Source organism: Balaenoptera acutorostrata, chromosome 3, assembly GCF_949987535.1.
Source record: "Balaenoptera acutorostrata chromosome 3, mBalAcu1.1, whole genome shotgun sequence".
NCBI classification, from domain to species: domain Eukaryota; kingdom Metazoa; phylum Chordata; class Mammalia; order Artiodactyla; family Balaenopteridae; genus Balaenoptera; species Balaenoptera acutorostrata.
This window is the reverse complement of record NC_080066.1, coordinates 172457300-172478355: the sequence shown is the minus strand read 5'-3', so window position 1 is coordinate 172478355 and position 21056 is coordinate 172457300. Positions and strand designations below refer to the sequence as shown.

At 47.9% G+C, this 21056-nt stretch overlaps 1 protein-coding gene across 19 annotated transcripts in view; it reads right to left on the bottom strand.

Annotated features, from left to right (window-relative positions):
* Window positions 1-21056, bottom strand: part of LOC103017035 (forkhead box protein N3) — a 269854-nt gene that overhangs the window by 186556 nt on the left and 62242 nt on the right. For 18 of the 19 annotated variants that reach the window (XR_009007543.1, XR_009007542.1, XM_057543298.1 and 15 more), the window contains exon 3: window positions 10064-10620. Coding sequence is in view for 17 of the 19 variants with exons in the window: in XM_057543298.1 (XP_057399281.1) it covers window positions 10064-10606 (543 nt within the window). In the remaining 2 variants the exon portion in view is untranslated. Of the gene's footprint in view, window positions 1-10063; window positions 10621-14359; window positions 14653-21056 lie in introns of those variants that run through there. The other variant, XM_057543297.1, reaches the window with a different exon arrangement.

Here is a 21056-nt window from a genome sequence, read left to right as displayed (position 1 = left end):
GAAATCCTCTTTAGTTTCCACCAGATAAGCGCTAATGCGTCCCAGATTTATACCTCTACTCCGACTTTTCTAGTGAGCTTGAAACTCACGTATCAAACTTCCAACTTGATAGCCCCACCTAGATGTTCAAAAGTCACCTCAAATTTAACATGGTCAAAATAGTATTTTTTGCTCTAACCCCCATCTCACTTCCCAACCCACGTTTGCACATACACCTTCATCTGCAAATCCCAATCCTGGTCTAAGCCAGCATCATTTCTATCATCTCTAACCTGTACCACAGGAACAAGCCCCAAACAGATGTTCCCCCTCCAGTCCCTTTAAACACCTCATTCTCCCCTCACTGACATACTTCCTACAGGCCTTCTTTCTATTCCTTGTCCATTTCAAGCCACTGCCACCTCAGGGCCTTTGCACATGCTGTTCTCGCTGTCCCAAGTTTTTGCTTGGCTGCATCCCTCTTGCCATTCAAGGCATGGCCCAGTCAGCTCCTCCAGGAAGCCTGCCTCTCTCCTCCCCACCCCTCCCTGGCACATTATCCCGTTTTACTGTCTTCATTGCATGTATCATCATCTGATACAGCACCTATGTGTCCATGTATGGATCTACTGTTTAACACGTGCCTCCCTGTCACCCTCCCTGCCCCCACCCCATGGATGGTCCAGGAGAAATGTGAGGGACCATCACAGGTCACCACTGTATCCCCAGCACCCAGAACAGTGCCTGGCCCTCCACAAACACATGTGGCACAGATGAACCACTGCTGAAAATACTTCTACAATGAAGTAGAAGTACTTCTACTAAGAAGTAGAAGTACTTCTACAATGAAGTAGAAGTACTTCTACTAAGAAGAAGAAGTACTTCTACTTGTTTTTGTAAGTGAGGCGTCTAATTTTTACTTTGCAAAGTAAGGCTTCCGTAGGGTCTCAGAACTGTGGCTGCGAATGCGGGTTCTCACTTTACATGACTGCATCTAGGGAAGATTCTAGAAGGAACTCAGCATTCCGTGAAGTATTCCGGGAGTACTTAGCGTGACTCTGCACTCCAGCTCTGTGCCACACTGCCTGTCCTCTGGTGCCAGGAGACTGGATTTTTTTCTCCTTCCACGACAGCCATGATTGGAGTCTGTGCTCACATGACTTGGCCTTTTCTTCTAAAAACAAAGTACGTATGTACAAGTGTTCTGCTAGCTGACTGTTTTCTATCTAATGACATCAGTTAAATCATTTATGGGTCCTGTCCCTCAAGGATGACAGTCACCGCTTTCTATGAGGCTCTTCACAGAGTTCCAATAAGTGGAAGGCAACACTGACCTTGACCCCAATGGGCCCAGAGGGGACCCCCTACAAACCCTGTGGGGACAAAAGGAAGAGAAGGAAGGGTAATTGGAGACCCTGTTCCCCTGAGAGGCAGCAGAGTCACTCTGCCAGTATTTACTGGTCTCCTGCTGAGTTCACAAGCCAAGGTACTCAAACAGCACGCATGCACACACACACACACACGTAAATCAAAGACTTCATTCTCTTCTTGGAACTGTCAGTAACCTCGCACAGCAAACCATCAAGTTATTATTAAAAGAACTACTTTACGTTCCTCCCTATCTTCAACCATATATTTCCCTTGCTTTTCTTCTTATCACACCTGCCACAGACTACATCTTCACCTCTATCAAGCTATTGCTTTTGAAGATATTAAATGCAATTTAACCAGAATATCTGGAAGCAAAACGCTGATTAACTGGAATATTTGAAAAACGGGTCATCATCTCTGCTTTAAGTTACAAGAGCAATTTAAATTTCCCCCTTTAGCATCCTAGCTCCCCACCAATTCTTCATACTCATTTACATAACCTCCCCGACCACCCATTTCTCTCTCTCCTTTTCTCTGATACTGTTCCAACACATCCCTTGGGTCCAGCAACATGCATCTCCTAGACCGCCTAGATCTCTGTGACAGAAAATCTCATGCTTGCTTAGTAAGAGAACCAGCATTTTATTTGGGACTGCAATGGGCTCAGCTAAAAGACTACACTCCCCAGCCTTCTTTGCTGCCAAGAGGGGTCATGTGGCCAGGTGCTAGCCAATAAGATGAAAGCAGAGTGGGGGGGGAGGGGGGAGAGGGGGTGTTTCTGGAAAAGCTCCTTAAAATTGGTAACTCATGGAACCCCCTTTTGTCCTTCCCTGCATACCCCTTTCTGCTTCCTAAAATGAGAACAAGGTAGCAGATGCCATCTTGGACCATAAGACGACTTTGAGAATGGAAACCAGCAGTGTACTAAGAACAGTAGAGCAGAAAGATAAACGGAATGTTGATCTCTGTCCAATTCCTCAAGACTTACTTTATGTGACAAAGCAATGCACTTCTAGCTTAATTCACTGTTATTTGGAGTTTCTATTTATAATAGAAACAGTCAAACCTCATCCTAACTACTCCATTCTTGGAGGTCTCATGTTCATTCATGCTTTGCTAACAATTTATCAAGTGCGCTCCCGCCCCGCCCCCCGTAAGGAATATTCAAAACTTGTCCATTACTGTCTTTTATCTCAGCTCCAAGTGCCCCTCGTTGGGGAGGGGAAGCCTCCTTGAGTGACCTCAATGACACTAATCACTTACTGATCTGGCACACTTCTCATATCTGTGACGGTTTACTCTTCTTTATTTATATTTTTATAGTGTCTCCTATTTCACTGGAATGTAAACTCCTAAAAGGCAAGAACCAAATCTCGTTTTTAATTTTAACCTTTGATATCACCAAATAATTCTATTCAATAAAGTAACTAATAAGCAGAAGGTGTTCGAAGCCCCTGAAATCACAGGCAATAAGATACTGATGTCCTACTAACAGGGAGGCATGCCACAGGAGCGGCGGGATGGAATTCCTACTGTCTGAAAACTTTAAGCCAGTGTTGAAGCAAATGCAGCCAAGACAAAATCTTACAGGGCTGGTTGGAGGTATTCATTGAGAGAAGCAGCAAAAAAGTTAAAAGCGACACGGGTGGAGAACAAGAATTAAACACTTTAAGGGGTCCACGAATCCCAAATCTGCAAACAAAAGACCAGCCTAATAAACACAGTATCATCGAAACGAACATTACGTTAGCTTTTAAATATATCATCATCTGTTTCAAGTGCAAAAATGTCCACTGGGAAGGAGACAGAATTTTCTAAAAAATCTACAATCTGCCATCATATTGCTAAAGCTTAAGAGCATTAAGATGGCCAAGGGCTCCATGAGAGGATACTGATTAATCCCAACAACCCATCACTATTTGTGAAAGAACCGAAACACATGACTTTCACATAGGAGATCGGTGTGCCAACTTCCTATATTATTTAGCACAGAGAATTATCCTGCAGCTAAAGTGATTTCAAAGGGAAATCCTAGAGCCTCTTCAGCTCAACAGGGGACGTTCTGAGAATAATTTCTTGCTGGTTGCATATCCAGCCAGTACATCGATGAAGAAGCATCTCATAGACCTGCCTAGGGACTACCAAGCCCTACCTTGCAAAGTGATACTGGACAGATACATTAATGGGGCCCTGTGATCCCAAAGAACCAAGCTTTCCAGAACACGTGTATAGACCCTCATCAAGGTCAATAGCAGGGGAGTCACTGTGGGGGCTAGAAAAGCAGGGTATCCCTGAAATGGAAGGGCCAGAAAAGCAATGATGTGAGAAACCAGAAACAGATAAGTAGAACGGGGGAGAGAGCACTGAAAGAAGGGCTTCTGCTGGTGAATTCCATTAGCTAGAAGGAATTTCTGCAGGTGGGGCTCACTGGACCACGAAGTCTTTCTAGGCCGTGGCCACATTCACATTCAATCTTGTACCCTTTTAGCACTTAGTATAGTGAAGTATAGTACGTACTGAGCACAACAGGTGCTTTAAAAAGTTTGTCGAATGAATGAACGAGCAATGAACAGCTGGCAAGAGCAAGACAACAGAAATGTCCCCCCAGCCAAAGCATCTATGCCTGGAAGAATCAAGAAAGAACAGTGTCTGGAAGGAACAAATGGGCAAGGTCGGTGGGGCAGCGTGGCCGAAGGCAGTACATAGATTTTTCTGGCCTCCTGGAGGATGCTGGTACGAAGTGCTTCCGATTCCAGGGCCTGTGACGTGGGGGTATGTTTATTTCAGGGCCCCCAGAGACGGCCTGAAAGGTTGGTAAGGTCTCAACCTTCCAAGGCTACACAGCCTATAGCATAGACAATAGAAAGCAGCCTGCCAGGCAGTGGGCGCTGGTGAGAAAGAGGCTGTGTTCCTACTGCTGCCCAGGGCAGTGCCAGCTCAGGGACAAACAGGACCGTCACTTGCCCCAGAGGCCATGGAAGAATCTTATACACTTCATCTCATTTTTGCATGTCCTCCCATCCCACGTTACCCTGATTTTTAGTAATTTACTCATCAGGACAGAACTGCACAGTTTTTCAAAGAGCATCATTTATCCCCATCCCCCCAAAAATAATAACAGTAGTAGTTAAGGGCTTTCTTCTTCCTAAAGTGACCATCACAGGTATGGTGGCTATTACACGGGAAAGGGAAATGCTCTTGATTCTGTGGTTGCACCCCCAAGAGGAAGGAATGAGAGCAACTGTGGTATGGGGGTGTTGCCATATAAGAGGTGCTACATTTTCAAAACTGCCTTTGAAAAAGAATTTCATCCACCAGGATGGAAAAGCGAACATCAAGGGGGCTGGGAATTGGAGGGAGAACTTGTATAAACAGTGTCTATGCAGGGAGAAGGGGCTTTGAACTTGGGCCAGACCTCAGTGGAGGCGATCTGGGAGGCAGAGGGCCTGGGAAGAGCCTGGAAACAGGGAGCTGGAGGGCCATGATAGGCTTCGTGCAAACGCCGACACCCTTCCAGTTGCTTGACAAGGACAGAGCTTGGCCCCATCCTGACAGCACAAAAATATTCTCTATATTTACCTTTCTCTATCCTGTACCCGCAGAGTAAATTCTGAGTTTATCTGGGTTATTTTAATTCCCCTGTAACTCATGTTCATAGGCTACTTTGAGGAAGTACATAGAGATCATCTACAGCAGCGTCTACACTGAGAAAGTGTGCTCAGGCACCAGAGTTAATTTCAGCACATGCCCTTTAGATTTGCAGGGAATTCAGGTGAATTCCTATTGTGCTACTTACTAGCTGCGTGACCTCCAGCAAGTTGCTTAACCACTCTGAGCTTAACTCATCATCTATTTTAAGAATGAAACTAGGGCCTACCTTATAGGGTTGTAGTGAGAAAGAAATGATATATTGGGAAAGCACAAAGCAAGTGTTCCATATTAAGTCCACTATTGTTATTATAAAACACCAGAGGTTCTGCACCTTTCCAGGGTCAGAGGTCCCATTAAGAACCTAAAAACTGATCAAACAAAATCTTGAGATCCTCTAGGAAAATGCATAGTCACATGACATGTTATCAATAATTTCAGGCTGTTTGCAAAGCCTCTCACATTCATAGACCCCCAAATTAAGAAGCTTCAAGTAACAATAAACTCTTGCTTCTATAGCTGAGAAAACTGAGGCCCAAGACAGCCATGTATCTCCAGCATCAAAACTAGAACCAGGTATCTTGGCCTCCAATCCAGGCCTCTTTCAACCAAGACAAGCTGCTTATATTTACAAGCTAAATCTGTACTTAAAGCACTCAGCCCTGGATATAATAAACATATTTCTGCACACTGTTTCCTTTATAAACCCTGTTATGACAACAATGTGTTTTGTTAAAGTGTCAAGAGGGGAAGTAAAGAAAAAGCACAGAAATAGCAACACACACCCCTGAGCCATTATAATCCAGTTTATAAAACAATAAAAAGTACACTTTACTTCTCATTTACAAATACTCAGAGAGGTTGGTACATGCTAAGCTTATGGTTCCAACTAAGAACTGTATTTAGGAAATAACAAAACTTAATCCCAGACTTTGGACCTCAATCTTGATTGATGTGGGCAAAGGGCATCCATAGATGAAACCGTGAGATGAGAGGCTGATGGGGACTTTGCAGAGGAGGGAGGGAACAGCCGACTCTACATGAACCCACAGCACAAGCGCAGCGTCCCCAGGAGTGGGTCAACCAGCCTTCCTGATGTGAGGAGGCACGAGACTCGTCTATAAAGTATTCCTGAGGGAAAACAAGCCGGAATGTGACCTAGCCTTTTAGCACTTACTTCCATTTCACAGAATGTATGTACAAGGGGACAGAGGAACAAGCTTAATGAAACCCCAATGAAGCAGACATATTACGTGGAGGGGTCTATCTGACAAGGAAGGGGCAGGGGTCCGCCGTGGATGGAAACAGGCTGAAGAAACAAAGCCAAATGCAACGTGTAAGCAATGTTTAGATCCTTATTCAAACAAACATTTTGTAAACCATCCAGGATATCTGAACACAGATCTGGCTTTAGGTGAGGCCAAAGACCTGTTCACTTTATCAGAGGCAACACTGGCATTGTGGTTATGGAAACTGTTCTTACGCACACTAAAATATGTTGGGATAAAATGACATGAGGGCTAGGATTTGCTTCAAAATACTTAAGCAACAGCAAAAAAAAAAAAAAAAAAAGAACGAAGTAAGAGAGGCAAGCCCTTGTTAACTACTAAATCTGGTGGTGTGGGCAGTGATGGTGGTTATACAGAGTCACTGTACTACTGTATGCAGTCACTACTGTACAGTGACTGATACTCTCTACTGTATATGTTTGAAATTTTCCATGATTGGGGAAAAAAAAAAACAAAACAAACAAAAAACCCTCTATCTTTCAAAGTCCTGTTAGAGATAAAACAGGAAGAAAAAAAAAAAAAAACCTCTATTCTCACCTAACTTACCCATTCATGAGAATATGTCCTTGATGAAATCTCAGCACTGGAAAGAACCCAAAAGGGGATCTAGTTCAAGGATTCCCAAATCTGGCTGTAAATCAGAAATACGTACGAAGCTTATCAGAATTTCGGTTTTCCCCAGCCCACCTCAAACCCACTGAGTCAGCGTCTCCAGGAAGGGGCCGAGAAGTGGCGGTTGTGTGTAAGTGCCGCAGGTGATTCTGGTGCCACCCAGGGTGCTCCCTTCTCCAGCACCCCAGCCAAGCAGCTGTGCGGCAGGGGCCTGCCCCAAGGCCCCAGGGACAAGGATCACACCACATTCTGCATTCTCATGCTTATGCCAAGTTTAAAACCGTGTCCCACATATATACACTACCAAATGTAAAATAGATAGCTAGTGGGAAGCAGCCGCACAGCACAGGGAGATCAGCTCGGTGCTTTGTGACCGCCTAGAGGGGTGGGATAGGGAGGGTGGGAGGGAGGGAAACGCAAGAGGGAAGAGCTATGGGGACATATGTATATGTATAACTGATTCACTTTGTTATAAAGCAGAAACTAACACACCATTGTAAAGCAATTATACTCCAATAAAGATGTTTAAAAAAAAAAAACCGTGTCCCACACTTTTAAAAAGAAAACAAAAAGCGGAATGGCTAACTCTGGAAACACAGCTCGCAAGGCTTCCATCCTCCCCTTCCCCTGGCATCTTTCTCACCAACATTCGGGCACATTTAGTCTCTGTGTTGCAGCAGAAACCTCAGCACGGGAGCTACAGCCAAGTAAAATCCTCTGGGAAAACATGAGCTTACCTGAGAGCCCGAGGAGCTTCCCCTGGGCAGAGTGTGAGGGAAATGCCTTTCCCTTACTCAGCTGGCCACCGGAGAAAACCACAAATGAATGGGTCGAGACCAGTGCCTGAGGGTACCCGGGAGTCGGCCCCTCTCAGGGCAGCCAGCAGCTGGCCCCAGGGTTATCCGAGGAAAGAGGAGTAAAGTGGGGAGTTCACACACCTTGCTTTGTTCTCACAGCATCACAAACCCTGGGAACAAACTCCCAGCCGCAAAAGTGACTGGCATCTGATCTGAAGCATGTTAATACAGGTCGGTGCACCCAGGAAGCCAGAGCTCAACATTTCACAAGATGAACAAACTCAAGCCCTTAAAACCATTCCCCTTCTACAGGTGCTATCTGCGGAATGACAACCATCGCCCCAGGAAAACACGACTCCCAGGGCGGGGCAGGGGGGTGCAAGGGGGAGATGGCGCTCCTGCCGGGGTGCCATCCAACGCCCGCTTCTCACTCCCCAGGCTGATGAATAATACTCCCGGGTCTCTCTGCATACTTTGGAGCTGGTCTTGTTTAACATTTCAGAGTGTGCATTTGCTAAATTACTATTATGTGCCCCGGCGTGATGACAAACACGCCGACCCAGGCATGTGGTAACTTGCAGAATCATTTCACACCAACTTAAAGCCCTGATCATTGCTTCATCAGGGATGTGCTGCTCTGGCGGACCTGAGAGCCCTTTCTTCTCTACCTTCTAACCCTGGAATTGCTTCCCCAGATTTTCCCTTTCTTAAGGACCCACCTATATGGAAGTTTTTAAGACCACAGACTTGGTTCTTTACAGGGGAGCGGCGAATTTTCTCTAAGTTCAAGGAATGATCTTAAAACACTCAGCAGAGCCAAGTCCGGAAGTCAGTCTTCGGATGCCCATTCTGGGATGCGGAGGGGAGGAGGACAAGTGATGGACACCTGGGGACAACGGCAGTGCCCCCCGATTGTTACAGTTACATAAAAATAAGTACGTAACTGGGAAGGCAGGGCCCAGAGCACTCAGGAGTGTTCACACTTGCACGCTGGATCCAGGCGCCACCTGCACCCACGATCAGCGGCAAAGCTCCTCAGTCTCCACATCTTTCCTCTTCCTGGGCAACACCCTCCTGAAACCCTGCACGCCCACGCTCCATCTTAACATAAACTCGGGGTGAACAGCAACTGCAGACAAACGTGCCCAGTGGCAGCAAGGAAAAATAGGGTTTCACCACTGCCACAGTCGTAGTCTTCCAGGCCAAGGACAAGTAGAATCTTCTCAGGCTCAAGATTCAACTGGAAGCACATACCTGTTCCTGGAGAGAAAGAAATGAAAGGCCCCGACCCTGCACAGCTGCTGAGCCCACTCCAGAGTGGTCCTGAGCCCGAACCTGAACTTTAAAAAGGATGGAAAGCAGACCGCCAGCTCCACACCACAGCACCACTAACACGGAAACCAAAACCGTGAGAATAGGGCAACACGAAAACTTCGTGGAGAGTACGTTTTCTGGCAAGTTATTTTAACCGTGGCTACATTACTTTTCAGAACCCCAAGCGCTAGGCCACAATTTTGATTTCCAGCTCCGACAGCCAATCCTATTTCTACCGTACCTATTGCGTTCCTTACCAGAAAAATAAGGCAAATTATTAAAACTGTCTTCCTTTAGCGAACAACGAAGCTCGAGCTTTGAAGGCTTTAAAGTCAAAATTCCACCTTCTGAAAGTCAGTCTTGAATGGGAACCTTACCCTCAGTCCACCTTCCATACTCAGAGGGAGTTTCAAAGTTGCCAGACACTTTGTAGACACCCGATTTCAAGAGAGTCACCTGGGCAATTCGCGTCTTTGGTCTTGGAGTATATAAGGATGCTCAAGTCGCCCCCCCGCAATGTCCACCACTGTCCATTTATTCCAGAATCCTGGACCAGCTGCCTTTCTCCAAGTTAATGTTCAGAACGAAAATAGATGCCATTTTTTTCTAGCCCTCGGTGGCAACTTTCCTCAAATATGCACACAACACACAGACACACACACACACACATATATATATATACGTATGTATACACACAGACCTCATGGTTCATGGCTGCCCTCAGAATACAGACCTTTGTTTGGTCTCCAAAGCCAAAGGGGGACCCACCCACCGACTCTGAAGGACGATGATACTCAGAACCAATCAAGTATGTAAACCACTGCTTTGTAACCACGTTCCCCAGTGGGAAACCCTCAATCTGGCTTTAGAAACACCAAACACAGGAAAAGGAAGTTCTTGACAATTATCTAAATGAATGAAATGACATAGAATTACCCGTTTTATAACTGCTACTTCCGTGTGGTGAATTTACATTCCTGAACATTTTTTATTCATGGAGAAACATGTTTAATTTCAAAAAGAAAAACTTGAGTTCCAGACCCAGAGGCTTACCTGACTCCTCTCTTTGTCCACTTTCTTAAAACACTTATTCAAGGACAAATTATGTCGCACTGAGTTTTTCCACCCAGTAGGTGCGTTTGCAAAATACGGAAAATGTTCCAAGATCCAGTTGTAGATATCCTTTACCGGCAGGCGCTTGGTTGGCGAGTCCTCGATGGCCATAAATATGAGGCAGCTGAAGGAGTAGGGGGGTTTGCAGTTGGGGTTCTGCCTGGCATCGTAGGGCATGTCAGAGTGGGCAGGGGATGGGGGCGTGTCATCGTCCAGGTCCTGGACGGGGCTGACGCTCCGCAGGACCGAGTCCCCGAAGCTCTTCAGCAGGTTCTTGCTCTCGTGCAGCCAGTTCAGGTTGGTCAGCTCTTCATCTTCCATGGCCCCCTCTTCTAATCGGATGTCAGGCAGAGAAAAGTCGAGGTCATCGTCTTCCTGAAGGGCCTTGGAGAAACCGCTGCCCCGGTAACACTGACTCAGCCCACTGGAGACACTAATTCCTGAGCTTTCTGGCTTCTTACTGGGAGGCATGACTGGACCCATTTACGTGAAGGCTCCTGGGAAACACATGACAGAGAGAAGACGAGGCGGTGAAACCCAAAACAGAGAGGCAGCCATACCCTCCCTAATGATTATGCCCCCCTCCCACCCCTGCCACCTCTGTGGACCCCCTACCACTTACGAACATCCCCTCACGGCTCCCACACTGAGCGACGTTAACCCACATTCCACCACACAGAGATGCCCGATTAACAGCAGTAAATTCGGTCTACCACGCACATGGTGCAATGACCTGTTACCCCTTAAGTACAAGCCAGGAAATGTTCACAGCACCTTTAATGTGCACATGCCAAGAAAAGAATGGGAGGGGGAGGGGTGGATTGGGAGTTTGGGATTAGCAGATGCAAACTATGATATATAGACTGGATAAGCCTACTGTATAGCACAGGGAACTGTATTCAACATCTTATGATAAACCGCAATGGAAAAGAATACAAAAAAGAATATATATACGTATAAAATCACTTTGCTGTACACCAGAAACTAACACAACATTGTAAATCAACTATACTTCAATCAAAAAAAAAAAAAGAATGGGAAACCCCACAATGCCTTCTTCCTGATCTATGAAGACTCCCACTGTGACCCTGGAAAAATCAGTTATTTCCTGCTGCCTCAGTTTACCTATTATACATGAATATGTACAAAATTATTTTGAGCCGCACAATAAACACCACAAAATAAGTGCAACCACAGCCCATGTCACTTTGGGTGACAGGTCTCACTGTTTATCTTTCTCAAAAAAAAAAAAGGACATACCTATAAGTTTAAGGCCAGTTGGTTCAGATTAAGTTCAGCTCTTTCCATACAAAGACCGCTGCAACTGACTAGGAATCAAAACTATGGCTATGATGGGCATCAATTTGGTAGTGTTTTATTTGATTTTTTTTTTCTTTCTTTCACCACAAGTCATGACCTAAAACTGCAACTTTAACAACACTTGGCAAGTCTAAAGAGTGATGCCAAGGAATTCTGTGGATTCAAACTGGAGGAGGAAGTACATTTAATCTCTTTGGGACACTACAATCTGAACAAAAAAGTGAGTAACGTCAGACACCACACAAATACATGGGAATGTGAAGATAAGCTATTAACTGAAGTTAAAATCGGTGAAAAAAGTCAGGAGAGCAACCAAGAGCTTCAAGACAGGAAGGCAAATCCCACAAAAACTGCTACAGAATTCTACTCTACCCCTCCCCCATTGTTATCAATGACCTAGAACAGGGAGTAAAATATCTGATGAGGAAAGACAATGGGGGAGGTGACAAGTCCACAAACAGAATGACCCCGACAGATACAAGGCACATTCAACCCTTGAGCACGCAATGTGAGATGGAAAGAACAGTCAGATAATGAAAGAGGTCTCCCACTCTCCGTCTACAGTGCTCAGACAATGCGCTTGGGGTCTGTTTTATCCTCCACCCCACCCCTGAGTAAGAAGATCAAGCAGTCTATCTAGAAAAAAGAATGAACACATCAAGAGCAAAGACATGATCATTCTAAGGCTCGAAATGCCCACTGATAACATGCCTAAAATAACTGCCACTTCAGCTAGGGAAGCTCTAGAATGAGATTCTAGAAAGCATAATGTAGGGCACTAAACAGCTAGTCAAAGGTGCCTGAGAATGGTAGCAGACCCCCTCCCCAAAAGTGGACAAACAGAACCTACAGACCAAAGGCCCGGGGGGGGGGTGGGGGGAGCTCTCTGGAGCTGCTGGTAGATGTCCAGCGCTAAGGAGATAAAACATCCACAGAGACCAAAGTCCCACGGAAGCAGGGCAGTTCAGATACCTACCTCGGGTTCATCCACAGGGAATATTTTTTCATCAAAAAAGGAGGCTAACCTGAGTAGTACAGGACACATTTTAAAGAATAATCTAGTATCTTAAATTTGGGGGTAAGACAGAGACCAGCCTGATTCTCCTTTTACCTTCTTTACAAACAAATCAAAATTAGGCTTGTCTCTCCCAAAGCTTCCACGTACCCCCATCAAAAAACCTAATTTTCTGATAACCAAGAATATCCACATGGTCGAGTACAAAAGAGAACAACGACCCAGCCACTGAAGTCAACTTCAGCTCCAGAGGAAAGTTTTATGTCTCCTGAGCTTCCAAACAGGAAAATTATATCATGGCTGACAGTAAAGTAATTTAATTGCACTGTTGCTATGACAACATGCTGCTCTCTTTCTTTTTAATTTGCTTATTTGTCAGTAGCTTCCCAAAGGAACCAACACGCTATTCTCCACGTTTTCTTTTGTTTTAAACAAACATTGCCAGCAATATGGTTTTATTAGAAAAACAGCACTGTCAAGAAAAGAGGGTTACCGGGGCCCAGCACCCTTGGATCATTTGTCTGCTTTGTGTTTCTGTGCCCCCCATGTTCTCCAACTGTTAACTGCATCCCTATAAATCCCGCATTTTATAGCAACGGTATCAAGAGCTGCTGATCACTACAGTTCCATTTTAAAAAACAGTTCCCAGAAACCACAGCTGAGGAGTTTTCCTTATTGTACTCTAACTACATAATTCACCAAATCTTTTTTTCCTCCTATTTTAGAGGGGGGGAAAAAAAAGAATCCGGATCATGTGAGTCTGCAGTTAAGCAAACATTTTTAATCTGCTGCCAATAAGGTTGCTCCACCGGATCCGCAAATAGTTATTCACTAGTGACCTCCTTAACAATTTTTCGGTTTGCTATTGGTTACGTTCCCCACACGCACACCCTCTTCTTGTTTTTTTATGACTTGCTGTGTTTTCTTATCTTTTTTTCTTTTTTAACGGAGAAAATGCAGCAGGAAAGCTAGTTTCTTGCCCACTACCAGAGGGCTCCAAATAACTGACAAAGACATTACTGGCCCAGCTCTGAACAGATGTTCAATGTGAACTTTAAAAAGTTGAGAAATCCTCTCCAAGCCGAGCAGGGCAGTTGCGAGTTGGGGGGGGGGGGGCAACCCCCCCTCTGCGCGCGCGCACGCACGCACGCGCTCCACTCCCGTCTACTGTACTTGTCAAAAACATTTCAAGGGGACCTGCGGGAGCGGCGATTGGCTGCGTCCCGCGTCAATCAGCGGCGTTGCCAGGCAACGGGGAAACTGCTCTTCTCCCCTTATACAGGGCAATTGGGAGCTCGCATACCTTCACTGCCGGTCAGATGTCATAAACCTTTTATTGGCCGCACCGCGGCGAGCCTTAAAAACACATCAATAAAAGCCCGCCGTCCCCCAACTTCTCCAGGACCCAAGGAGGGTTTCAAAGAGGGCCGGGGTGAGGAGGAGTCAAGCCTCTAGAGTCTCCGGAGACTCTCTCTGCCGGTGCCAAGCCTGCACAGTTTGGGGAGGGGGGGCGGGAATCTTTGTTAGGAGGCTGTCTGTCGTCTTGGGGTCTCCCCTTGATCGGCACCCCCTGCCCCGGCCCGGAACGGCGGGGATCCAGTCCTTCGCGGACAATACTAACTCTGTTCCTTTAGGGCGGCTTTTCGGAAATCGAGGCACCGGGAAACAGCCCGCACGTCGGGGCAGGAAACTCTTCGGACTGGGCAACTTCCCCGCTCGGGGGCTCCCGTCTCCCCGCCCGGCCAGGCCCCCCAATCCCGGGCCCGCTCACCCAGGAACTGCGGACTCCCCGGTCTGTCGAGAGCGGCGAGGTCGCCTCCTGGACAGCCTCGAACGACTGCCCCCGCCCCGAGTCACCCCAATCCCATTCGGGCGCGGGCGGGAGCGGGGAGCAAACTCACCTGGCCGGAGCGGGGCGCGGGGACGCGGGGGCGCCGCTGCCCTTCAGCGGGAGCCGACAAACTTTCGCAGGCGCCCAGCGGGCATCGCTTGGTGGCCCGGCTAAGGACGCGCGGACGCGGCGCGGCGAGCCCGGGGCGGCGGGCGGCAGGGGCGCGGGGGTCGCGGCGCGGCATGGGACCTGCGGCGTCCGCCGGGCGCGCCGCGCGTCCTCCCGCCGGCCCCGCCGCTCTCCCCGCCCCGTCCCGCCTCCCGCTCGCCTCCGCCGCGGCGCGTCGGGCCGGGGCGCGCCGAGCGGCGAGAAATTGTTTCCACTGCAAACAAAAAAAGGCGACACATGACCAGGCAGGAGGAGGGGAAGCGCGGGGAGGGAGGGGAGCGGAGGGGAGGGACGGAGCGGAGGGGGCGGAGGGAGAGGGAGAGAGGGAAAACGTGGGCCGGGCCGACAGCGGCCTGGGGCGCGGGGCGCGGACCCGCCGGGGCGGCCCTTGCCGGAGCTCCCCGCGCCACGATCGGCCCTGCTACCCGCGCCCGGGCGCTCCCGAGGCGCAGCCGGAGCCGAGACCCGGCTGGGCCGCGCGGACTCGCTTCCCGCGGCCTCGCGGAGCGGGGGTGGCCGGCGCGGGCTCTGCGACCCCGGGCAGCCGCGACCGTGATCGGCGGGTCTGGTGGGGCGGGCGGCGCGCGGCCTGTCCCTTCCCCGGGCTCTGGCCACGCGGGCCGGCGGGCGCTGCGCCTCTGGCAACGTGTCGCCGGAACGCTCCTACCCATCCACATGCCTTACATGGCTCGAAAGTAAAAATAAAAAGAATTACGATGCGGGCGAGGCTTGCGAGGGGGAGAAGAGATTCCACTTCTCCCCAACTACGGCGTCCTGGCGGGACTCCCGGGGCCATCCCCAGCCCTCCTCCAGCTGCCACCTCGTGCCCTGGGAGGAAAGGCACAAAGGCACCGCAGCCTCCCGCCCAGGTGGCTGCGCCTCTCGTCTGTCCGCCGGCGCGTGTCTGCCGGGGAGGGAGGGTGGCCATTACAGATTACAGAGCAAGAGGCCCGTCCTGAAGGCCAAACCGTGGGGCCTCCAGTGGGTTGTGCTCAACGCCCCAGCCGACCTCTAAGCCTCCAGCGAAAACAAGCCTCGTGTCTTTCATATTTAGAGCTTTCAAGAACCCCACCGACAACTCGCAGGGCCACCACTCCAAGTCTTTAGGCGCCTCCAAAGATGGGCCACCCGCTGCTGAAGCCACACCAAGCAGCAGCCTTTGGAGAGGATGAAAGGAGAGTCCAACAGGACACCCTGGTGGTGACATAAATAAAAATATGATTGCACACCACGCCCAGATAACCAAATCAGTGGGTTCCTGCACAGAAGAGAATCCCAGGTCATTCTGCCGGCCACCACCTGAGCCAGAGGACCGGCCCTTTTGAGCTCTCTGAAAACCGCAGGGAAACCAGTGAGAAGGCCCGGAGTGATCTCCCTCAGAAACTGCTCCAGGTTGCAGTACCTTGTAACCTAGCCAAAGGGGGAAAAAAATCCCACCGGGTTTCTGAGTTTTTTTAATTTCCAAAAATAAGGAAACCCCAATCAATCTGAGAGTCGTTCCACTTCACAAAGCTCCAAGATGGTGGGTGGTAAGTTTTCAGCAGGGCACTCACCACAGGCCTTATTACTTACCAGTGCCAAGGCAAATCCCACCCACCTGGGAGATGATTCAGAGGTGAAGGCCCAGGGGCAGCCTGAGGTCATCCAGCCCCACCCCTTTAATTACTGAACACTTGACCTACCCCAAGTCGCTAAGCAAAAAGCGTGAAGCAAGAGGGACAAATGAGATATATCTGAAGTCCTGAGTTGGAGTTTCTAAAGGTCAGAGGTGGTAACAAAGCCAGGACAGGAGCTCAGCCTAATGCAGATACCTCCATCTGCCTATCAGATGAGGCTGGTGAATCTCTCATCAAAGGAACCAAGGCCAGAGACCTTTGCTGGCTTGGGGAGGAAGAAATAGTCCTCTTCCGTCCTCCCCTTCAACTGCCAGGTCCCAAGCCTCCCCACCCGACCACACTCACACCGTAGGTGGAAATATCTATGTTAAGTAGAGGTGGCAGGTATGTTGACCCCTTGTCCTTTCCTTCTTCCTCAGAGCTCAAAAGGACGGGATGTAAGCACGTGATTACTGTACAAGGACTGTGTCTGAAGCAGCCATCCTATGTGAACAGAAACTTAAAGACGCAGCAAGCTTTGGGCCGGAAGCAGCCCCTAAGCAGAGGGTGGAGTAAGGTGAGGTAAGCTGCCTTTCATGAGCTCACCTCTCTTTCCCTCTGTGGCTTTTGGTTTCTTCCATTCTCATACATATTTCTTAATTTCTCTCTCCCGTTACCAATGCAGCAAGAGTTGTGAGAAAGTATCATCAGCCTGAAGAGGAAGTGGTGGACCAGCCCTGCCTGATGTGGAGAGCAGGGTACACGTGGTTGCCTGTCTGTCTGAAATGGGGAATCCAGACCTTTGCTAAAAGCCAAAAGAAGGCTTAGAGTGGCCTTTCCACCTCATAATTCCATAGACTTCGTCTCTGGGACCTGCTCCCTGACAAAGGGGGGCAGGAGCCAAATTCGCTTAGCAACAGACTCATTCTCAATTCCCCTCTTGAACTTTCAGGAAGTACCCTTCCTTGTGCCTTAGAGCCGGAGAAGCCTCAAAGAAACAAGTGGAACTGTTTAAATCATTGTTTTACAAACACGTTTGATAGCAGAATCCTAGGTGTGCTCTAGAACTCACTTTGGGCAACACCTATTTCCTGACTGGGGACTTGATGGGACCTTTCCGCAGCCCTATCTGGGCCTGGGCTGAGAGTACTTGTATCTGGGAGCAGGAGGACCCAGATTCTAGCCCAGTCAGTCTGCAGTCAGCATGGGAGCCCAGGTTCCTCCTCTGTGGAGAGGACTGGCCCTCGCCATGGTGTTTTGTGCTTTCTTCTCCAACATGCTTCTCTGCCCTGGAACGTTAAAGCCCCTCCCCCACCACTGGTTATTTAGCCAACATGATTATTTATGAACAGTTCAATGTAAAGCCCCGCGACCCCTCTCGAGGCCAGTGATGGCAGTGAGAGAGGGCTGCAGGTGAGAAGACCTGAGGGACTTTCAAATACGAGGAGGAATCTGAGGCAGGCCTGGAAAGACGGGCTTCTGAACAGGATCCTTCACATTGACTCCAGGGAAAAGGACACCCAAGTGGGAACTTGGGTCAAGCCTGGGACACGAAGCACAGCTGGACTGCGTGGAACTGGGGCGTCATGAGGCGGTTTTCCTCTCCATCCATCTCTTTCCTTCTGAGACCAAGTTGTCTTTCCTACCTCCCTCTATATGTCTGTCCACTCTCCTCCCTGAAGGCTGGCTTCCTCTACTCATATATCACAACACATGGCTGCCAGCAGCAAAGGACCTTCTGATTGCCAGCACCCACCACCTTCAGACTGCCTCAGCCTTCTGCTACACAGTTCAGATTCCCAGGGAAATAATCTGATTGGCTTGGCCTAATTCAGATAACTTTTCCCTTCTCCCCTCCTAACAGCAGGAGGCATAGTAGAACCATCTGGTACAACAGGACTGGGGAGGGGAAGGGAGGTGACTTTGGAAGGAGAATAATAAATATAGATCCATAGAAACGGGGAAGGGACATTCTAGACCTGAGCTTCTCAACTGGGGATACCTGGGAAGCCACACCTAATAGATCAGAATCTCCTAGGACAGGTCCCAGGCATATGCACTTTGAGAAAGCGCCACAGCACAAACTGCTTTTCCAGGCAGGACACATGAATGGCGCATACAGATTTATCAACTATGACTTGACTGTATTAGAAGATGCATTCAGGACTTCCCTGGTGGCACAGTGGTTGAGAATCTGCCTGCCAATGCAGGGGACACGGGTTCGAGCCCTGGTCCGGGAGGATCCCACATGCCGCGGAGCAACGAAGCCCGTGCACCACAACTACTGAGCCTGCGCTCTAGAGCCCACGAGCCACAACTGTTGAGCCCGTGCACCACAACTACTGAAGCCCGTGCGCCTAGAGCACATGCTCCGCAGAGAGAAGCCACCACAATGAGAAGCCCACGCACCGCAACGAAGAGTAGTAGCCTCCGCTCGCCGCAACTAGAGAAAGCCTGCACGTGCAGCAATGAAGACCCAAGGCAGCCAAAAATTAATTAATTAATTTAAAAAAAAGAAGATGCATTCATTCCTTGAACAAGTATACTGAGGCCCACCAAGTACATGACGTTATTAGGTTCCAGGGATACAAAGTTTTTGTTCCTTATGGAGCATACATATTAGTGGATAAGCGAGGAAACATCCTATCACAAAACTTCCTGAATGCTAAGGTAAACAGTTTATGTACAGTAATCAGAGGGGAAGAGGAACTCATTGAGTATTTTTGGATCCAGAAGTTGTTCTATCAGAAATATGCTTTAAAAAAAAGAATAGCTTGCCTCTAGTAGATAAGTCCTAGAGCCCTAATACACAGTACAGTGATTATAGACAACAAAACTGTATTATAAGCATTAAACTTGCTAAGTGACTAGATCTTGATTATTCCCAATACTAGAAGAAATGATAATTATGTGACACAATAGAGGTATTAGCTAATGCTATAGTGGCGATAATATTTCAGTATCAATGTATCAAATCAGTATGCTGTACACCTTAAACTCACACAGTGTTATATGTCAAATATATCTCAATTTTAAAAAAGAAGAAGAATGGGATCATGGATCCAAGATGAGTTTTAGGAGCAGAAAGAAGGAAATTGAAGACCAAAAGTAGACAGAACCCATCAGAAAACACCGCAGTAATCCATACAAAAAGAAACAAAGATTATCATATTTATCATATATGATAATCATATATGATAAAATCATATCATTTATCATATTATCATATTTTATCATATTTTTAACATATCTTTTAATAAGAAAAAATGTTACAATAGTAAAATAGTGTTTCCCTCTGCGGGGTAGAGTTATGGGGTAATTTTTTTGCCTGCTTCTCTCATACTTGTCTGTATTTTCCAAATTTTCTACAATGAGCACCCAACACATTTATAATGTTTGAATAATAAAAGGGGGGGGCTTCCCTGGTGGCGCAGTGGTTGGGAATCTGCCTGCCAATGCAGGAGACATGCGTTCGAGCCCTGCTCTGGGAGGATCCCACATGCCGCGGAGCAACTAAGCCCGTGAGCCACAACTACTGAGCATGCGCGTCTGGAGCCTGTGCTCCGCAACGGGAGAGGCCGCAACAGTGAGAGGCCCGCGCACCGCGATGAAGAGTGGATCCTGCTCGCCGCAACTGGAGGAAGCCCTCACACAGAAACGAAGACCCAACACAGCCAAAAATAAATAAATAAATTTATTAAAAAAAATAAATAAATAAAATAAAATAAAAGGGGGGTTCCATTAGAGCAGCGGTTCTCATACCCGAATGTGCATCAGAATCACCCGCAGGGCTTATGCAAACTCAGCTTGCTGGCCGCCACCCCCAGAGTGTCTGATTCCGTAGGTCTGAGCTGGGGCCTGAGAGTTTGCGTCTCTAAGAAGCTCTTAGGTGATGCTGCTGCTGGTCCAGGGACCACATTTTGGGACCCACTAAATTAGAAAGTAGTCAGTGAGACTCGAAAAAATGAATGCGTGAGAGGCTGCAAAGGAAGAACCAAGAGAATCTATCCAATGACTGAATATGAGAAGACAAGAGATTATGTTCAAAGATAACTCCTTAATTGTTGGTTGACTAAGTCTCTTTGAGATAACATGTGAGAATGCTGTTCATAGTAGCCAAATAATTCCTCACTTCCTTCCCTCCTTTGCAGAAGGAAGAGACACCCAGGACCACAGCTGGAAGACCCTCCATCTCTTGGTGAGTTTCAAAGGCTCGTTCAAGCATCCTTTGGGCTTTCCAGTCATGCCCTCTTGGGGTTTTCCTCTTGTGCGTCCTTGGTGTTTACCTGACAGGTTCTGAAGGGTGGTGCCTGGGAAAAGGCTTATTAGAATTTCTCCAGCAGGGATTAGAGCCAGGAGGCTTATATGAAGAGGGAAGGAAGGCTGTGGAGTAAGGGGAAAGTACAGCTGAACCCGTGGAGGGACATTCATTAGCTCAGGTGCCCTAGCCAAAGCCGAGCCTATCAAGTCGCCTGCTGGAAGCAAAATGGAAAATATAGAACCTGTCAACTCCTCTTTGAGCATAAACAAAAGTGTGAGCTGATGATCCAGAATCCAGATTTAGTCAATTCATTCAGTCAAAAAGTACTTATTAAGCATATAGCTATACCATGCCCAGTACTGTGTGGAGGGCACTGGGAAGGAACTGGGAGAAATAAAAGATGTGGCACTTGCCCTCAAGGATGTGGAAGATTCAGTGAGCATTTATGAAGCAACCACAATTAAACGCACACAGAGAGCCTAATACCAAGACCAGAGCTGATATAGCTTAGTGGCCTGGGACTACGTTCGTATTCCCACTTCACCACATACTAACTGGGTAATCTTAATCAAGGTACTTAGCTTCTTTCTCTCTACCTAGTTTCCTTATCTTTATTTTTTTTTAATAAATTTATTTATTTATTTATTTATTTATTTGTTTGTTTTTGGCTGCGTTGGGTCACGGGCTTTCTCTAGTTGCTGCCAGCGGGAGCTACTCTTTGTTGTGGTGCGCGGGCTTCTCAT